The sequence below is a fragment of the Coregonus lavaretus genome (genome assembly GCF_964263955.1).
Source record: "Coregonus lavaretus genome assembly, chromosome: 17".
Taxonomy (NCBI): Eukaryota; Metazoa; Chordata; class Actinopteri; order Salmoniformes; family Salmonidae; genus Coregonus; species Coregonus lavaretus.
In genome coordinates this window covers 27,661,208-27,679,331 of record NC_140004.1, presented here as the reverse complement: position 1 = coordinate 27,679,331, position 18,124 = coordinate 27,661,208, and the positions used below count along the sequence as shown (strand labels likewise).

Below are 18,124 nucleotides of genomic sequence, written 5' to 3'. Positions count from 1 at the left end.
CACCCTGCAGTGCAGCACCCCTGGGTGGAGAGCAATTGTGGGGGTTTAAGTGCCTTGCTCAAGGGCACAATGGCAGGAGATGGTACATGGGAGCCTTCCAGCTGCCAGTTCATTTTTGTGTCGTCCTGGGCTTGAACCATTGTAGTCATGGCACCACACTCATTCATTGCTCCTGTAGTAGCCTAGCCCTAGAGCAGTGTTTCCTGGTCCTAGGGACCCAATGCACATTTTTGGTTTTGCCTTAGCACTAGCCATCTGATTCAAATCATCAAAGCTTGATACGTTGATCATTTGAATCAGCTGTGTAGTGTTAGGACAAAATAACACAGTTTGGAGAGGCAAACCAGCAGCTGCAAGGTTGCTGGTATAAGGCCTGGGCCAGGCAACGCAAAAATGGAACTGAACTGGCAGCTGGAATGCTGCTGGTCATTGATCCTGTGCACCATCATCTGCCATTATGCACTTGAAAGGCACCTAACCCCCCACAATTTCACTCCATCCAGGGACTCTGCACTGCTGCTGACCCTGTGTCAACTTCTGTGTATTTGTTGGTGTTGGGAAAGGGAGAAGACACATTTTCCATTCTAACTACTGGATTATAAAGTTGTATTAAATTATTCTTTATCCAGCATATTGTCCATCTAGAAAAGGTTAGACAGCCCTGACAACACAAGCTGGCTCCCCATGCAGTCCACTCCAGGAAAAATATGTCTACCATAGAGCATTATTGTCTGAAAACACATTAGATTCCTCTGCACAGGCATTTGTTTAAATATCAGCACAATGTTGATGGGACACATTTCACTTTGATTATAACCCACAGACCCCCAAGATGAATATGACTTGTTAGATAGTGCTGCCTAGGCTAATGAATTGTCCAAAGCCAAATCGTCCCAAGTTACTCCTCCTCATCAATATTAAACAAAAACAAATACTGGACATATGTATGCCTCTTTCATTTGATTTTAGAAGAAGCAAACCACTTAGCTAGATAGCTAACTAGCAACTACATTTGCAAACCAAATGCACAACTGCAGAGCATTTAGCACATTTTAGACAGTTAACTTAGTTATAGGATATCTAGCTGGCAAACATTTGGTTGTGAATTCCATACTGTAACTAGACAGTGAGTGATTCACACGGCTCTGGTTTCTCGTCGTTGTGTGCTTGGAAACGAACCCCACGTGAACGATTAGTTACCGGAGTGTAACTCCAGTTCTATGAGTGGAGCGGAGCCCCATAGGGGAGCTCTGCTCCTATTGGTTTACCCACTGCCCTAAGGCAGCATCAGCCTGAGACAAAATTATGCACACACCTGCAGCCAATAGGAGTACAGGTGTGCCTATAAGAGGGGATGCCTCCCCTCAATCAGCCTCCCGAGATATTTATCTTCAGCGAGACTAGAGAGGGTCGGCAGGGCCTTAAGTCCTATGGGGCTCCGCTCCACTCATAGAACTGGAGTTACACTCCGGTAACTAATCGTTCTATATCGTGGAGCTCCGCCCCATAGGGGAGCTCTGCTCTTATTGGCTTAAGGCGGAGCGTAGCGCTCCAAAATGTACTCCCTGCCGAGCCCAACACTTCCCATCAAAATGAAAAGGTCAGGCCTAGCAATGGCTGCAACCAATTCCCGCAGTACTGTAACCACTGTACCCATACAGGCGTCACAATATACCACGTCATCGGTTAAAGACCCGCCCCACCTAGTCCAATGGCAACACCAATGACTAGTGGGCAGATCACCAGAATACAGGCCATACTAATCTGAACTAGCAGATAGATGGTACCTCAGTATCCTGTTACAATACTACCGACCACTAATGGAATGACACAAAGTGTCACTCTACATTGTGTACACGGTAGGCCGCCTCACTCAATCAATGGACCCCAGAGATTAGTGGGCAGATCCCAGAACATGATTCATACTAATCTGAACAAGCAGATAGATGACGTCACATTCTGTCCAAATGTCATGACCGGTCTAATAGTATCGTAACCCAGGTTACTACTATTATCCCTCATCATCCCGCCTCACTCCAGTGAAACACTGGTGGGCAGATCAATACATGACCTCTACTGTACTGAACCTGTCAGTCAGGAGTCATGCCAAAAATATGTCCTTCTATCGGAAGCGGACGTGATAGAGACCCTGTCTCCACAGTCCTGCATTCCTCTCCTCCTAGCTCAAAGTCTCCCTTCAGCCACGCTGAGTACAGACTGAGCCAAAGAGTTAGAAGACATATCCAAGAGATAGAAACTGATAAATGGAGACGGTGTTGACCATGACGCCGCTCTACATATATCCTCTACCCCTGTTCCTCTGAAAAGGGCAGTAGAAGCTGCTACTCCACGAGTGGAGTGAGCTCTGATACCCTGAGGCAACTGTCACCCTGCTGCCTCATAAGCTGTCTCAATGCTCTCACAGAGCCAATGAGACAGACGCTGTTTCGAAAGTGGTCTACCTAGTGCAGCCGCACCATGACACACAAACAGCTGAGGCGATGACCTAATCGCTGCTGTGCGCTCAACGTAACACGCCAAGGCGCATACTGGGCACAGGCGATGGAGCCTTTCTTCACTCCTCTCTCTATGAGGAGGAGGAGAAAAAGCCCACAGCTCCACGGTCTGTGATCTATATGAACTCCTAATAACCTTCGGCACAAATGCCGGGTTAGGACGTAACACCGCTCTGCTCAGATCGCCATTAATGGCCAGGCAGTCGGGTCTTGTCGAAAGAGCACACAAATCACTAACACGCTTAGCCGTAGTCAAAGCGAGCAACAGCGCTGTCTTCAAAGACAGCATCTTGAGGGGTATTTGATTCAATGGCTCGAACGGCGACTTACATAGCGCTTCGAGTACCAAAGCCAAATCCCACTGAGGAAGCGTGGCTCTAGGTGTTGGCCTAAGCCGCCGTGTTCCCAATAAGAAACGTTTCACTAGAGGGTGGCTGAAGACATTGTCTCTGCCAAACCCCTCGTGACAAGCTGAAATCGCCGCTGCAAACACCTTAATGGTGGCGGGCGATCGCTGCTTGTCAAACATAAGCTGTAGGAAAGAGAGAATACTCTCAATACTCCTTGTGTGACACACCATTGTGAAAACACGTTCCATCTACTGGCGTACATCTTAGAAGTGGAACTGGCATGTGAACCCTGTATGGTCCTGATCACCGCATCAGATAACCCACAGCGCTCTAGCCTGTCCCTCTCAGCAGCCAGGCCTTCAGTGGTTGGCCGATTATGGGCAACCGCCCTATCGTGCCCCCCGCCTGAGACAACGCGTCCCGTCGATGTGGAATTGGCCAAGGTGGCGCAATCAACATCTGACTCATCTCCGCAAACCAAGGAGCCCCTGGGCGATCGGGGGCTACCAGTATCACTGACAGCCCTCCTGATCTCACCCTGGCTAACAGTGGGAGAATGCAGGACAGCGGAGGGAATGCATACAGAAGAACTCTCGGCCACGGGTGATGCGCAAAGGCGTCTCTTCCTAGTGGCGGTTCTTCCTGTTCCCTTAGAGAGAACCATAGGGGACATTGCGCGTTCACACGTGACGCGAATAGATCCACCTCGGCTCTCCCGAACTGTTCCCAAATTTGGAGAACAATGTCCGGATGCAGACATCACTCGTCGTCTCGAGGACCCCCTCTTGACATGAGGTCTGCTCCTACGTTCAAGTAGCCCGGAATGTGTGCTGCTCTCAATGAGCGAAGGTGCTCGTGAGCCCACAGCCACAATTCCTCTGCCGCCCGATGGAGAGCAGGAGACCTGACTCCTCCCTGGCGATTTATGTGGGCTACTGTGGTCCGGTTGTCTGACCAGACCAGCACATCGCGACCCCGAAGGGTAGACGCGAAGTGGGTCAAAACCAGTCGAACCGTTTCCAACTCCAAGAGGTTGATGTGGCGACTCGAAGGAGGCCACACACCACCTATCGCTTGGGTCTGACATGTCCCTCCCCATCCCATCAGAGACGCATCTGTGAACACTGGGATGTAAGAGGACACTTTGCCTATCGGGACTCCGTGCGTGAAAACGCGCGGGTTTCTCCAATAGTTCAGATCTGCACTGAGCGAGAGGGGAACCACCACCAACCGATGACGTTGACGCAACGGGTCTAGTCTCAGTTGAGCGAACCATCGCTGCATCCTGCGCATGTGCAGGAGTCCCAGCGGAACCACAGAGTGGGCTGACGACATGAGACCCAAGAGTGACATGATCGACAGCGCCGTCACCGTGTGATTCGGACGACACTTCCTCAGGGCTAGCAATAAGGCTACCCTTCGGGGGTCCGAAATTCGAGCCCTCATCATTACAGTGTCTAGCTGTATCCCCAGGTAGACAATCTGATGACTGGGCCAGGGCGTGCTCTTTTTCCAATTCACAGCGAACCCCAGACGTGTGAGATGAATCACTGTCTGTGTTGTGTGAGTGATCGCCAGCTCTGCTGATGGGGCGAGAACCAGTAGGTCGTCTAGGTAGGCTAGTAGCCGTATTCCCTGACGACGCAACGGTTCCAATGCCGCCTCCACACACTTGGAAAACGTGCGAGGTGCCAGGCCGTACCCGAATTTCATCCTCGTGTATTCGTACGCCACACCTTGAAAGGCGAATCGCAGAAACTTCCTGTTACGTGGCTGTACCGGCACATGAAAGTACGCGTCCTTTAGGTCTATGCTCGTACAAAAGTCTCCTTTCTGGACACATTCCAGCAGACGTTTTGTCGTTAGCATTCGAAAGGGCCGTTTGGTTACGCTTTCGTTGAGAATGCGTAAATCCAATATTTTTTGGCACTAGGAAGTAGGGCGAATATAGCCCCTTGTTCCTTTGCTCCTGGGGAACCACTGTGACCGCCTCCTTCGCCAAAAGTTCTGTAATCTCTGAAACCAGAGCGGCCACTTTTTCGGGCGTTTTCATCACCGTCTCCACCACTCCCCTGAATGGGGGTGGGGTCCGGTGGAATTGGAGAGCATAACCCTTCTGCAACGTCTGTTGTAGCCAGCGTGAGAGGGTGCAGCTTCGCTGCCACTGCCAGCAATACAGAGAAAGCGGCCGAGCGCGAAGCTGTGGTACATTCAGTAGGAAGGACCTGTATTCCTCTATGACCCTTGCCGCCGCTGTTCCCCAACACTGAGGTGGTGGAACAGCCCAAGGCGGGCCTCCCAAGAAAGGGAGAGGAAACATTAGTGCGTTCTGAACCAAAAGGGGGGGCAGAAACGTCAGTTAAACCCGTAACCGTCGTATTCCTGCCCTCCGTGAACGCAGCGCGGGTCTGAATTGCACTGACCGAGGCCACAGCCTGCGACAGGGCACCATCCCCAGCAAGCGATTGCGTCATCGTAGGTGACTGCAAACCGCTATTAGAGCCACTCACTACAATACTCCTCGAAGTCTGTAATATGAGGTCTCTATGAGGTAACACAAGGCGGCGCCTTGATACCGTCTTACCCTTCACCTTCTGTGTGTGTTCAACTCTGCACCTCTGGTGGGTTGAGTCACGTTCAGTGTGGTGAGTATTAGCGCGTTCAACGGAAAGTGGGTGCGCCGATACACTGGGCACCTTCGTGACCGTGGTAATCGGGCCCTCCGTGAACGCAGCATGGGTCTGAATCGCACTAACCGAGACCTTAGTCTGCGATAGTGCGCCATCCCCAAATAGCGGCTGCGTCATCATGTCTCCTGACTGAGACTGCAGCCTGCTATGAGAGACACTCACTACAGTACTCCTTGGGGTCTGTAATGTGAGGTCTCTTTGAGATAAACCAAGACGGTGTCTTGGTATCTTTCCTCCTTTCACCTCCTGTGTGCGCTCAGCTCTGCACCTCTGGTGGGCTGAACTACGCTCAGTGTGGTGAGTATTAGCGCGTTCAACGGAAAGTGGGGGCGCCGATACACTGGGCACCTTCGTGACCGTGGTAATCGGGCCCTCCGTGAACGCAGCATGGGTCTGAATCGCACTAACCGAGACCTTAGTCTGTGATAGTGCGCCATCCCCAAATAGCGACTGCGTCATCATGTCAGAGTCTGACAGAGACTGCCGTCTGCTATGTGAAGCACTTCTTATACCTGAAGTGTTATGTGAACCTACTCTGAATGCCTGTTCAGCAACGCACCCTTGGTGGGCTGAACGGCGCTTAGAGTGGTAAGGGAGAGCGGGTGAGATTTGAACGCTCTCGGACGTATTATGGAAAAGGGGCTCTTTTTTGACAGTCAGGTGGAGCCAACTCTTTATTAAACACATCAACAAAAGCATTTACATCATCACCCATCCCTTCAACCGAAGGGTGGGGGGGAACAGTGGTCACGTTCAAGGATGGCGTGTCCTCCATTCACCCCCCCGCGTCCCGTCATGTGCGCCTCCTCTTGTGGCCTCCCTTAGGGGCCCAGGTCGGCGCTCTCACCACCTCCCTCGCCGGCTGCAATGGGGCCACCGTGGCTGCTGGGGGGGCTGGGCCCGCTCTCCTGCCTCCTGTGGCCGCCGACTGACGCCGGATACGCCGCCTCGCTGTAGATCCCTGTCTACTCTGGGGGGCGGAAGTGGATGGTTTACGAGACGGTGCAGGGCCTAACCTCCCTGCCAGTGGCAGGTGTCTGGCCAGCTGCTTCTTTTCCTCGTCCAGTTTGGAAAACCTCTGTCGCCTCTTTGACGGCGACTCCAAAGAGCCCGTCGTCAGAGAGGGGGGCGTTCAACAGGGACGTTCTGTCTGCTTCCTTCATGGTTGTCAGTGACAACCAGAGGTGTCGCTCCGCGACCACCGAGGTGGCCATGGACCTCCCCGAGCAGACGGCCGATGCCTGTGTTAGGTGTAGGATGGCGCCAGAAATTCTAGACGCCTCCTCCACCTCCTCTGGCTCCAGCTCTGTCTTACCCGTGGTTAAACGGGACAGAGCGGCTGCCAAGAGGGCAATGTTGTTAGCTGCTGCTACAGCTTGGGCTCCCAAATTGAAGGACTTCTCTAACAGCTGTGCTGTGAGACGGTCCTTCTGAGATGGCAACGTGGCTTTCTTGGAAGAGGGCCAGGGACTCGAACCCGGTACGAGATACGCCGCCATGGCGCTCTCTAACCTGGGGATTCCCTTAGCTTGGCCCTGGAACCTTCCCTCCACTCTAGTGAATGGGAGGTACGTTTAAGCCGGCGAACGCGCCGCTAAAGGTGCCTCCCATGAGCCCTCGACGTATTTCGCCAATGAAGGCATGGCAGGAGCTAAAGGCTCTGCCGCTCTTCTTGGCCTGGAATAGGGGCCGCCCTCCATTAAGTCAACCTCCGGTGCGGAGGGAATAGGGGGCAGCGGTATTTCCAGCCGTCTAGCAGCTCTCTCAATGAGACCCGGAAAGTCCGTTCTCAGAGACGTTGCAGTGAAGGACAGGGCTTCTGACTTCTCAGGGCCCGTGTCGTCATCACCATAGGAACTACAAGCCCTCTCTCTAACCAAAGGAAAGGGAGGCTTGAATGTATGAGGGACGGGGTCTGACTGTTCCATTGGAATGTCAGCCTCCTCCTCATAGTCCCCATCATCCCCTGAGTTTGCGCCGTCGGATGATGCCTCTGAAGCAGAGGCTAGTATCGACAGCACGTCCTCTAGGGGGATATCCTCCCTAAAAAACGCCCAACGCTGCTTCCTCTCCTTTTTAGAAAGGAGGGCGCAGGAGGCGCAGTTAGGGGGACTGCAGACGCCCTCTTTGGCATGCTGGGACCCTAGACACACGAAACATAAGTCGTGGGAGTCGCCGGCCGCCATGGAGGAGCATCTGCATTGAGCTCTGAAAAGAGCTTTTGGGGGTGGAAAATCTCCTGGTGTGCTCATTTTAGGACGACGTCGATGACTGGAAATTCGACGGCGTTCTCGTCCTGAGTCTTCTCTTCTTTTCTTCGTCTCTTCTTGGCTTCTTCAGTCTAGTCCAGTCGCTGAAGATAAAGGGAGGCTGATTGAGGGGAGGCATCCCCTCTTATAGGGACACCTGTACTCCTATTGGCTGCAGGTGTGTGCATAATTTTGTCTCAGGCTGATGCTGCCTTAGGGCAGTGGGTAAACCAATAGGAGCAGAGCTCCCCTATGGGGCGGAGCTCCACTATATAGAACGGGGACTACTGGTAAACTTCATAATGAAAAATTATGTGACAGGAGAAATGATGAAAGGCAATCTTCTTGATCTCCTAATGTATTCCACAAGTTGACTGCAGGTATTTACTTAAAACTTAGCTACAAATTACTTTATTTGTATTTTTAGGAAATTGTTTCAACGGTATTGAAAAAACATCCTGTGGCTATTTCTAAAATACCCCGGTATATGTTATATGGTATACTGCCAAAGCCTATTAGCTAGTTAGTTACTGGCTAGCTAGCTAGAGATGTTACAGCAACCCACAATCAGATTTATTTTCCTGTTGCACAAAGTTAGCTTTTTGGGTGGCATAGACGGCTTTTAACAGAATAGACCGCTATTGCTAGGCCTTCAGACACTGAGTGAAAAACGGATAGCTAGATAGCAGATTAGCTAGACAAATAACACATTCACGTTACCTGAAGTGAAATGTAGCCAGACCTTCATCGCAGTGATCAACGCATGTAGTCCTGTTTTAAAAACGAACAAAAAATAACAACACAGCACTCGACCCTTAGCCTCCCACCTCTAGTAGCTAAATTGTTCGTATTGTTTTAGCTTTCCGGCAGACTAAACGCTTTGTGGCGTATTGCTAACTTTCACAGGTTGGAGTGCCAATGACACATTTGGGACAGGGGAAGGGGAGCTAGCTACAACCACTGGCTATAACTTGATGATGGCGTTCTCTACAATCAAAACAAATAAAACTTGCGCCATGCAACAGGTGGTCATGGGCCAAGATTCAATAATCAACAGTTCTAGAATTTGGCAAAAAAGGTCTATAGGAAGACCGTATATCCTTGAGGAGCTATGTGCCAGTATTCAGTTAGCCACAGCATTAAAAAGAGTAAAGCTGAGGCCAGGACCCTGATCACCATCCATTGTTTGGTCTGTGCTGAGCTCAGCAGATGTTGCAATGCATGACTGGATTCCTGTTGTAATCCCATTCTTCCTCTCCCCCCTCCTTCCCCCCCACTTTCTCTGCATGAGCAGGCATGGACCGCAGCAATGTGAACATCAACTGTACTGTATATCCTGTACCTTACATTCTCCTCCCTCACGGTGATGCTCTGTCTGTGTCTCTAATAACAGCCTGTAGTACAGACAGAGACTGTTACAGTAAAATACAGTGACTGAACGCCCTGCTACATGTGATGTCTGTCTGCTGTTTGTCTGTGTGTCTGTCTCAGGTGGAGGAGATGGTCCAGAATCACATGACTTACTCCCTGCAGGACATGGGTGGAGACGCCAACTGGCAGCTGGTGGTGGAGGAGGGTGAGATGAAGGTGAGGATGAGGATATAGAAGACCATACCTAGATACTACAATAGACACACTGTCCCCTGCATGCCTAGTATAGAACACTATACCTACAGTGATGAGGTTAACATGCTCTGCTCACTGTAAACAGTGAAGTGTGTATGGATCCAATATGGCTACTGTCAGTGTGTATAGGTCCAATATGGGTCGATAATGGCTAATGTATGTGACTGTGTGCTATCTCAGGTGTACAGGAGAGAGGTGGAGGAGAACGGCATCGTCCTGGACCCTCTGAAAGCCACCCATGCAGTGAAGGGTGTGACGGGACACGAGTTGTGCCACTACTTCTGGGACACGGATGTACGCAACGACTGGGAGAGTGAGTATCTTCATCCATCATCAGATTATCTTCTTAGACTAGTGTCATCTTTTTATTTTGTTACTTTGCACACCATTTTTTAAAACATTTTTTGTCATTTAGCAGACGCTCTTATCCAGAGCGACTTACAGTTAGTGAGTGCAGACATTTTTCATACTGGCCCCCCGTGGGATTCGAACCCACAACCCTGGCGTTGCAAGCGCCATGCTCTACCAACTGAGCTACAGGAGGGCTCAATGTCTTGAATTGTTGTTGATTTGTCTAGTCTTGGTCTGCTTCTCTTCCAGCCACCATTGAAAACTTCAACGTGGTGGAGACGCTCTCAGACAATGCTGTTATAGTCTACCAGACACACAAGGTAATCATATCTCTGGAGTTCTTCAGGTTCACCCTAGTCTGTCAGGCTCTCGTACATGTGGGTTGTCTTTGGCTGACAGCCAATGGTTGTGTTTCAGAGAGTATGGCCCGCCTCTCAGAGGGACGTCCTCTACCTATCAGCTATCAGGAAGATCCTGGCGACCAATGAGAATGACCCAGACACGTGGCTGGTCTGCAACTTCTCTGTGGATCACGACAACGCCCAGGTGAGTTCCACAGACACACAAAGAGCTTATTGCCATACATGCTCTTAACATCTGACAGCATAGAGCTAGGGATCTATCAAACTCTTAGAATTGGAAGGGGGGGGGTGGGGGCTACTGCTCTCCTCTTACCTTTTCATCAACTTTCTTACTTTCTGTAGCCCACCAACCGGTGTATCCGTGCCAAAATCAACGTGGCCATGATCTGCCAGACCCTGGTGAGCCCTCCAGAGGGCAACAAAGAGATCAGCAGAGACAACGTCCTCTGTAAGATCACCTACGTGGCCAACGGTGAGTACAGCAGCTCAAGTCCTCTTTCATGTCCCCACTAGGTGGGGAGTTCATGGTTGTCATATGAGCCTGGTCAAGTTTATCCACCAACATGTCTTTTTTCTTTTCTGTTTTCTTCTATGTTCCATATTGGACCATGTACAAAGCTGCTCTGGTATTTGGAGCTTTATGGCAGAGCTTTGTGTGGGTGGAGAATGAAAGTTAAATGTTGATGAATGGTTTGGTATAGTGATTCTATCACACCATGTAGGCTCACTGTTTGTATGTGTGTGTGTATATATTGACTGAGTGGTTGTTTTTCCCTAGTGAATCCTGGAGGCTGGGCCCCTGCCTCAGTCCTCAGAGCCGTGGCCAAGAGGGAGTACCCCAAGTTCCTCAAACGCTTCACCGGCTATGTCCAGGAGAAGACCAGTGGAAAACCCATCCTCTTTTAAACCTGTACAGGTAACCGCTAACAAACAAACTCTTAAAGGCTCTGCATGGTCAATCCGACATCTGCAGTGGCCGTACAGCATTTACTGCGATACGGCCTTGGTAGAAGTCAGGGCATTCATACTATTTGCGCTTTGCAGAGCTGTTGTCAAGGAAGTGAGTGTGTTTATACAGGACCTCCCGCCCCCACCTACCTTCAACCAATCATGTCAATGCGGAGCTATACGGAGCCCTCCGCATTGTTACATAAATTGGGAGATGCACAGCATCGCTGTACAGAGCTTGATTTGGCCTCTGGAGGCTCTGCAATTGCGTTACAGCCTCCATACGGCGCCTCCAGACCATAGACATTTAATTACACTCTACCACACAAGTACAGTTAATAAATCAGATTTAGTGGAGTATCATTGTGTGCCATATAAGAGTTGTGTTATTTTTGGTAACTTTCCATCTCCTCTTCTCTCAGGCAGAACACATTTTGTCCTGAAGAGACATGGCTACATTTCCCATCATTTAAGGGGCTCCCACAGACTACATTACCCATTCATCTGTCAACCAGAATGTCTCCACAAACTATATTACCCATGATTCCACTGTCCAAAATGTCCCAGATGAAATATCCGTATCAAATGAGTAGACTGGTTTAGGGCTTTATTCTATCAGTAGTTGCTAGCCACCTGAGCCACAAAAACAACCAACATCGTCAAGCTGTCCGTGGATATGTATTTGTATATAAATTCAAGAATTTCTATGCCGATTTTTGAATCACCTGAACCAATTTTTTGCTTTTTGTAAATTGTTTTATACATTTCCAATTATTGCATAATTTTTGACTATACTTTTTTGTTTTCTTTAACCACTGATTGTTTTCATGCTGCTAATTTTACTACAAAAAAAGAATGAAAGTAGACAGACTGAGAGCAGTGTGTTGAGGCAGAGTATGGCTAGCCTTTGTCTTGTCCTCTCCTAGTGACGACCTGTCCTGGAGTCTGATGGGGGGGGGAGAGTCTAAAGCTCTGTACACTCTTTTTGGCTAAAATCTCTATATTTGTAGATCATTATACAGTAGCTGTAAAGGAACACTATGGATGTGATGTATTGTACAGACAATTTGTTTACCAGTGTATGTAATGTAAATGGACTGTTAAGGGGTTGAAAGTAAAGGGGGTTGGCGAATTGGAAGAACTACATAACTAGTCTCTATTTTCAAAGTAAGGTGATCTTTATGACAACGAACTGAATTTATGGTATAGATGGATAAGATTGAAGTCATTTGTTGAATGTGACCCATAAACACTAAGGAATCAAGTGTTGATGTTGAGTTTGCCCCCCACACACTCACCATGTTATGTACACGTAACATACAGCTGATGTACAGTCTACCACAGCATTGGGTGTTCAGATGGACCTCTTCATTGGCTTCAAAGGCATTTAGGACAGAGGAGATGGGGTTGTTGGGATGGACATTTTTTTTCTTCACATCCGAACACTGACCTGTCATCTCCCTCCCTTGTTAACCGGTCATAATGCCTTAGACACCAGGACAAACCCACAGTCGTCTATCTGCTACAGTATCATATGACCAGATGTGCGTTTTAAAATGAGATGCTACACTGGGACTGAGGGTCAGCATTTCACATGATTTACCTCATTTCTATTTCAGTTTACTTTAATTTAAAGTTGTGATTTTGCAATCGCCAAGTCTAAGGCTGAGGTTAGAATCCTCCAATCAGCTTCTCAGCTTGAGGGGTCGTAGGCCAGAGAATCCATGGGGAAACAACATTGCCATGACGATCAGAGGAGTGACTTCTAATGAGGAACTGAAGAATGCATTTAGCCTTTAATTTTGTCTGAGGAATTGACACGCTTTGTATATTTAAGTTGTACGTCTGAAGTGTTATCATTTGCTCTAAATGTAATGCAATTGGACAATGTTCTGTAAATTAAAGTTGTTACACTACAGAAATTAGGACTTGAATTTGTACTTAGTCATTACTCTACAGCAATGAGCTGCAGTTTTGTGTGGATGATGTGGCAGTGTACTGGAAGGGAAAGGGGGATACCTAGTCAGTTGTACAACTGAAATGTGTTTTCCGCATTTAACCCAACCCCTCTGAATCAGAGAGGTGCGGGGGGCTGCCTTAATCGACATCCACTTCTTCGGCGCACGGGGAACAGTGGGTTAACTGCCTTGCTCAGGGGCAGAACGACAGATTTTTACCTTGTCAGCTCGGGGATTCGATCAAGCAACCTTTCGACCTTCACGCAAAGTTAACCCTCTTTTTCTCTTGTTTTCATTCAAAGACAACCCTCTTCTACATGACAACAATGTATCTGACTTGAGGGAAATGTAGGGAAAGGAGAGATACTGCCATGAGGTAAAAAAAAAAAAAAGCTTCAATTGCAACTTATATTCGTGAGTTTTTTTGCGGCCTTTCTTTGTAAAGAGAAACAAGTGGAATGCATTTTTATTTATTTATAGGAGTCTTCTATATATAAACACACAGTCTTTACATTCAGTGATTAAAATATTTATCTTCAGCAAACTATATTTGAGATTTGTAATAAATTATGGTCTCAACTGACAGGTGTGATCACAGAATTCAGAGTTTGAGGTGTCATATAGATCTTCTCAGTCTAAAATGGAGGTGAACTACTGGTTAGTTAGCAATACGGAGGACACACTCATTCTTCAGTATCAAAGGATATCCTGAGAAAATCTTCAGTCGTGACACCCCTCCCTATAAAATTAGTCTCTGTGCATCAAGAAATCTACCATAGTCCTTGTCTGTGCACATGTACTTAGCAATGACATACATAGGTGTGCATAATGTAAAACTGTGTTTAGGTTTGGCGACCCACCTAAACACAACGTTCGAGGAAAAATAGTTCTTACAGTAATCATAACTAACATCCAAAGTGAGCGAGTGTATATCACCATCCTTCTGCTCTGTGCTTCCTCCTCCATGGAGCTGGAGATCCAAGAACACTGACCGGGTCTCCTCTTCTCAGGTCAACAGCAGCACTTAACCTGCTGCCTTAAAACTGCTCCTTTAACTTTAGTCCTGTCTGATTGGAATGAATAGCAAGGTGTTGGCTGGTTTGCTATTTTCAACATACCAGCCAATGTCTTTAGAGGTTGGCCTTGGCAGTTTCAGAATGAATATTTTATCTGTTCTTTTTACAGCGTAATACGAGTCCAGGCTCATCCATATTGGCCTTGTGTTTTCCATGTGGCCTTGTGTTTTCCATGTCACCGTTACACTTCTGCAATGGCCAAGATGTCACTAAATGTTCATTATCCAACCAGCTACTACAAAGCAAGTGCAATAACTTCTGGTCAGCAGGAAAATGAAAACAACATGAATGTATATTTCTATTTTCTATATATGCTTTTTCTGTATGTATATATTACTTTATAGGCCATGAAACAAATTATATTCTACAAAAAGAAAATATGAGGGACTTCACTGACATGCTCTAACAAGCATCACTCAGTTAGGGCTGAAATTGATCACATGAATTATGGAATGTCATGTAATTCCAATGGATGTCCATCATTGTGATTTTATTGGTGTCTTGTTTTAGTTCATCAGCTGTGAGCATCCCAGTCCTCTGTGTTTGGCAGAGTGGATTTAGCAGCGCTGGGGTCGGAGTCAATGGAGCCCTGTCCAATGGAGTGTAGCGATTGTCAGATGATTGACAAAAGTAAGATGGTGGAAAAGGTAGTCTGTAAGCCTCCCCTTTCACTGAAACACAGAAGAGAGTGCAGTGTGAGTAAATACTACAAATACAGCTTATTATATCCACTTGACAGACCTGCTCCTACAGGAGGGGTGTGCTAGTCAGAGCCCTATGGGCCCTGGTCAAAAGTTGTGCACTATATAGGGAATTGTATGGGAAGAGCAGTCGATTGACTGACCAGGGTCAACTACACCAACGTCTCTCTAATAAAAAGCCTGCCAAGATAATTAAAAGCATCACTTATCCCATTCTTCAGTTATGATGCCAGCGTGAGACAGAACTTGCTTAGGTAGGGAAGAACAGGAATTTGAACACTTCAGTGCATTTACTGTTTTCCAAAATTTAGAAGGATCACCAGCTGAGTCAGAGAGAGCTTAAAAAGTAGTTTGATTTAGCTTTTTTAATCGAGATAGTACAACTGTTTCTCAATTGTCTGAAAGATTGCCAGTCCACTACAGAGTCAGTTTTCCTTGATTTGGCCCAAGCCTGATTTCTCATCTGAATGAGCTCAGATAACTGAAGAAAACCAAGAATTCCATCTACATTACCTTTGACTGCATTGTTTAAAAGGGGCGTGTTAATCTTACAGATGAATAAATATGGAGGATACATTTTCTAGAGCCAACTCAGGGTCAGGAATACAGGAGACAGTGGCTAAATTAGAGTAGAACATGTCATGTAAAAACCCTTCAGCAGAAAATGTATCTTCTTATCGGGAATAGGGTGTTGACCAGAGCCCTATGGGCCCTGGTCAAAAGTAGTGCACTATGTAGGGAATAGGGTGTAATTTGGGACACCCCCCGTGAGTGAGTACTCACTAAGTAGACATCGAGCACTGAGCCATTGTCCCGGTCCATGTCCACCTCTACATCCATGGTGCTCTGCTCTGACGTCAAACAGATGGCGCTGTCCTCAAGGGTGAATGTTGAGCTGGACGCCATGTCATCTCTGAGGGGACACAGGAGAACAAGAAACACACATAAGTAGATATACAAAATGTGTCCCAAATGGCACCCTATTCCCTACATAGTGCACTTATTTTGACCATAGTGCACTACTAACTGCATGGCAAATTAAAGAATCCAACATGAAAAAGACAGCCAGATGAAACCCCCTTCGAGTAAACAGAGAGGGAAACCAGTCTGGCTGTGTGTGTCTGATGTCTGGCTGTAGACTAGAGGTCTCTATGGGAAGTTAATATCTAAAAACTTACAAACAGGATATAAGCTAATTCAGGGAAGGGAATTCTGGGACATTCTGTTTTATGTGGAACTCCTTTACTGGACTAAAACACTGCATCGTGTGAACAGCAGGGGGCACTGGGGGCTGGCGTACATCTGAAACAGGCCATTTCCTTGATGCATGTCAGCTGTCTCCTGACTTTGCTTAAATTCAAGAATGTGTTTACCATTTTATGGCATGTTATTGCCTACCCCTCTTAAAAGGTGACATGCATGCATGCACACACACACACCTTAGAAAAGGGATTATCTACATACACAGAACAAGTCACCCTGGCAGCAAATTACACTCTTCTAACAATGCCTCTTAATCAGACCTTCTGAAAGCCTTCAGTCAAATATTAATGAAACACATTGATAGACGAATCGAGGGCAACAGACAGGTGCCCGAGAAGGGAACAAGACCAGGCAGGCCTCACAATGGAGGCTAACAGTTAGGGTTAGAACCTGATCCTACTGAACAGACAGACAGAGAGAGAGCTGGGGGGAGAGATGAGAGGAAAATAAACAGTTCTTTCTAGAGGGAGGTTAGAATTTAAAGTCCATGGTTTATGGACTGCACACTGCATCTGAACTGGATGTCGGTTGAGCACTGTGAATAAATGTCCAGTGAGGGCTTTCCTGGCTCTTCCTGGGTATCTATCTCTAGTGTATAACATGCTGTCACAAAGCCTGAGGACTCTGAGTAACCTGTTCCATGTGGCTTGTCATCACAACAGGTAGCTCAGTGATTTCACCGGTTATTATTTACTTTCTACTCTCCACCCTTGCACTCTCCCCTCAGGGGAATCCCTATGGCAGGCAGGGCTGATCAACTCAGGGGCCCTGCTGGTGATCTGATCTGGAGGGTTTGTTGGTTTAGTCACTGATTAGCTCAATTGTTTACTCACCTGGTGTCCCAGGTCAAAATCATTGTTGCCAATATTTACACAAGAGTGTAAATATAACCAATTTATTATTGGGCCTTTGAGAGGACAGGTAGAAGTGGAAGGGGTCCTGGGTGGAGGGATGGAGGGGATTGAGGAAACAGTCTCCAGGTAGAGGGATGGAGGGTATAGAGGAAACAGTCTCCAGGTAGAGGGATGGAGGGGATAGAGGAAACAGTCTCCAGGTAGAGGGATGGAGGGGATAGAGGAAACAGTCTCCAGGTAGAGGGATGGAGGGGATAGAGGAAACAGTCTCCAGGTAGAGGGATGGAGGGGATAGAGGAAACAGTCTCCAGGTAGAGGGATGGAGGGGATAGAGGAAACAGTCTCCAGGTAGAGGGATGGAGGGTATAGTGGAAACAGTCTCCAGGTAGAGGGATGGAAGGGAGACATGGAGGGGAGAGAGAGGTACCTGTCTTCAGACTTGGTCTCCAGGTTGACAAAGATGGAGGAGGAGGAGATGGTTCCCATGGAGGAGCCCTCGTAGGAGGACGGGGTGGCAGGGACTAGGTCAGGACACAGGTAGGAGCCAAACACTGGGAGAAACACACACAAACCCATGACCTCACAGAGAGATACACAAAAAGCCATGACCTCACTGAGAGATACACACAAGGCTATGAGCTCACAGAGAGATACACACAAAGCCATGACCTCACTGAGAGATACACACAAAGCCATGACCTCACTGAGAGATACACACAATGCCATGACCTCACTGAGAGATACACACAAAGCCATGACCTTACTGAGAGATACACACAAAGCTATGATCTCACTGAGATACACACAAAGCCATGACCTCACTGAGAGATACACGCAAAGCCAGGACCTCACTGAGAGATACACGCAAAGCTATAAGCTCACAGAGATGCACACAAAGCCACTAATGCCTTCAGTCAGTCAATGTATTATTAACCTTATTTGTATAACAGCAACCTGGGCCTAAACCACCAAAGAGTATGCAGATGTTATAGGGCAAGGACAAAGTCCTGGGTGCTTGTGCTGTACTATTAATTTAAAACATGTGATCTAAAGACATACAGTACAGACCAGATGTCAAAGCTACAGGACAGAACATGTGTGTTTGATTTAGTCTAATTAGATGAGATAAAACAATTATGTATTGTGCATAAAATTATTATGTAAGTGTCCCTACAATAAC

General features: G+C 47.6%; 2 protein-coding genes across 3 annotated transcripts in view; one reads left to right on the top strand and one right to left on the bottom strand.

The window, feature by feature from the left end:
• The window catches only part of LOC311145202 (ceramide transfer protein-like), a 54,000-nt gene extending 40,984 nt beyond the window's left edge, over positions 1 to 13,016 (top strand). The window contains exons 11-17 of one of the 2 annotated variants that reach the window (XM_084181417.1): positions 9,297 to 9,392; positions 9,612 to 9,744; positions 10,032 to 10,102; positions 10,200 to 10,328; positions 10,487 to 10,616; positions 10,923 to 11,060; positions 11,515 to 13,016. In XM_084181417.1, coding sequence (XP_084037543.1) covers positions 9,297 to 9,392; positions 9,612 to 9,744; positions 10,032 to 10,102; positions 10,200 to 10,328; positions 10,487 to 10,616; positions 10,923 to 11,050 — 687 coding nt within the window. In that variant the 3' untranslated portion in view covers positions 11,051 to 11,060; positions 11,515 to 13,016. The remainder of the gene's footprint in view (positions 1 to 9,296; positions 9,393 to 9,611; positions 9,745 to 10,031; positions 10,103 to 10,199; positions 10,329 to 10,486; positions 10,617 to 10,922; positions 11,061 to 11,514) is intronic. The other variant, XM_084181418.1, reaches the window with a different exon arrangement.
• A 489-nt stretch (positions 13,017 to 13,505) lies between these two features.
• LOC311144733 (phosphatidylinositol 4-phosphate 5-kinase type-1 beta-like) overlaps positions 13,506 to 18,124 on the bottom strand; it is a 68,910-nt gene continuing 64,291 nt past the window's right edge. Inside the window, exons 13-15 of the mRNA XM_084180829.1 lie at positions 17,372 to 17,495; positions 15,611 to 15,740; positions 13,506 to 14,797 (exon numbers count right to left, since the gene is read on the bottom strand). Of these exons, the coding sequence (XP_084036955.1) occupies positions 14,795 to 14,797; positions 15,611 to 15,740; positions 17,372 to 17,495 (257 nt within the window). The 3' untranslated portion in view covers positions 13,506 to 14,794. The remainder of the gene's footprint in view (positions 14,798 to 15,610; positions 15,741 to 17,371; positions 17,496 to 18,124) is intronic.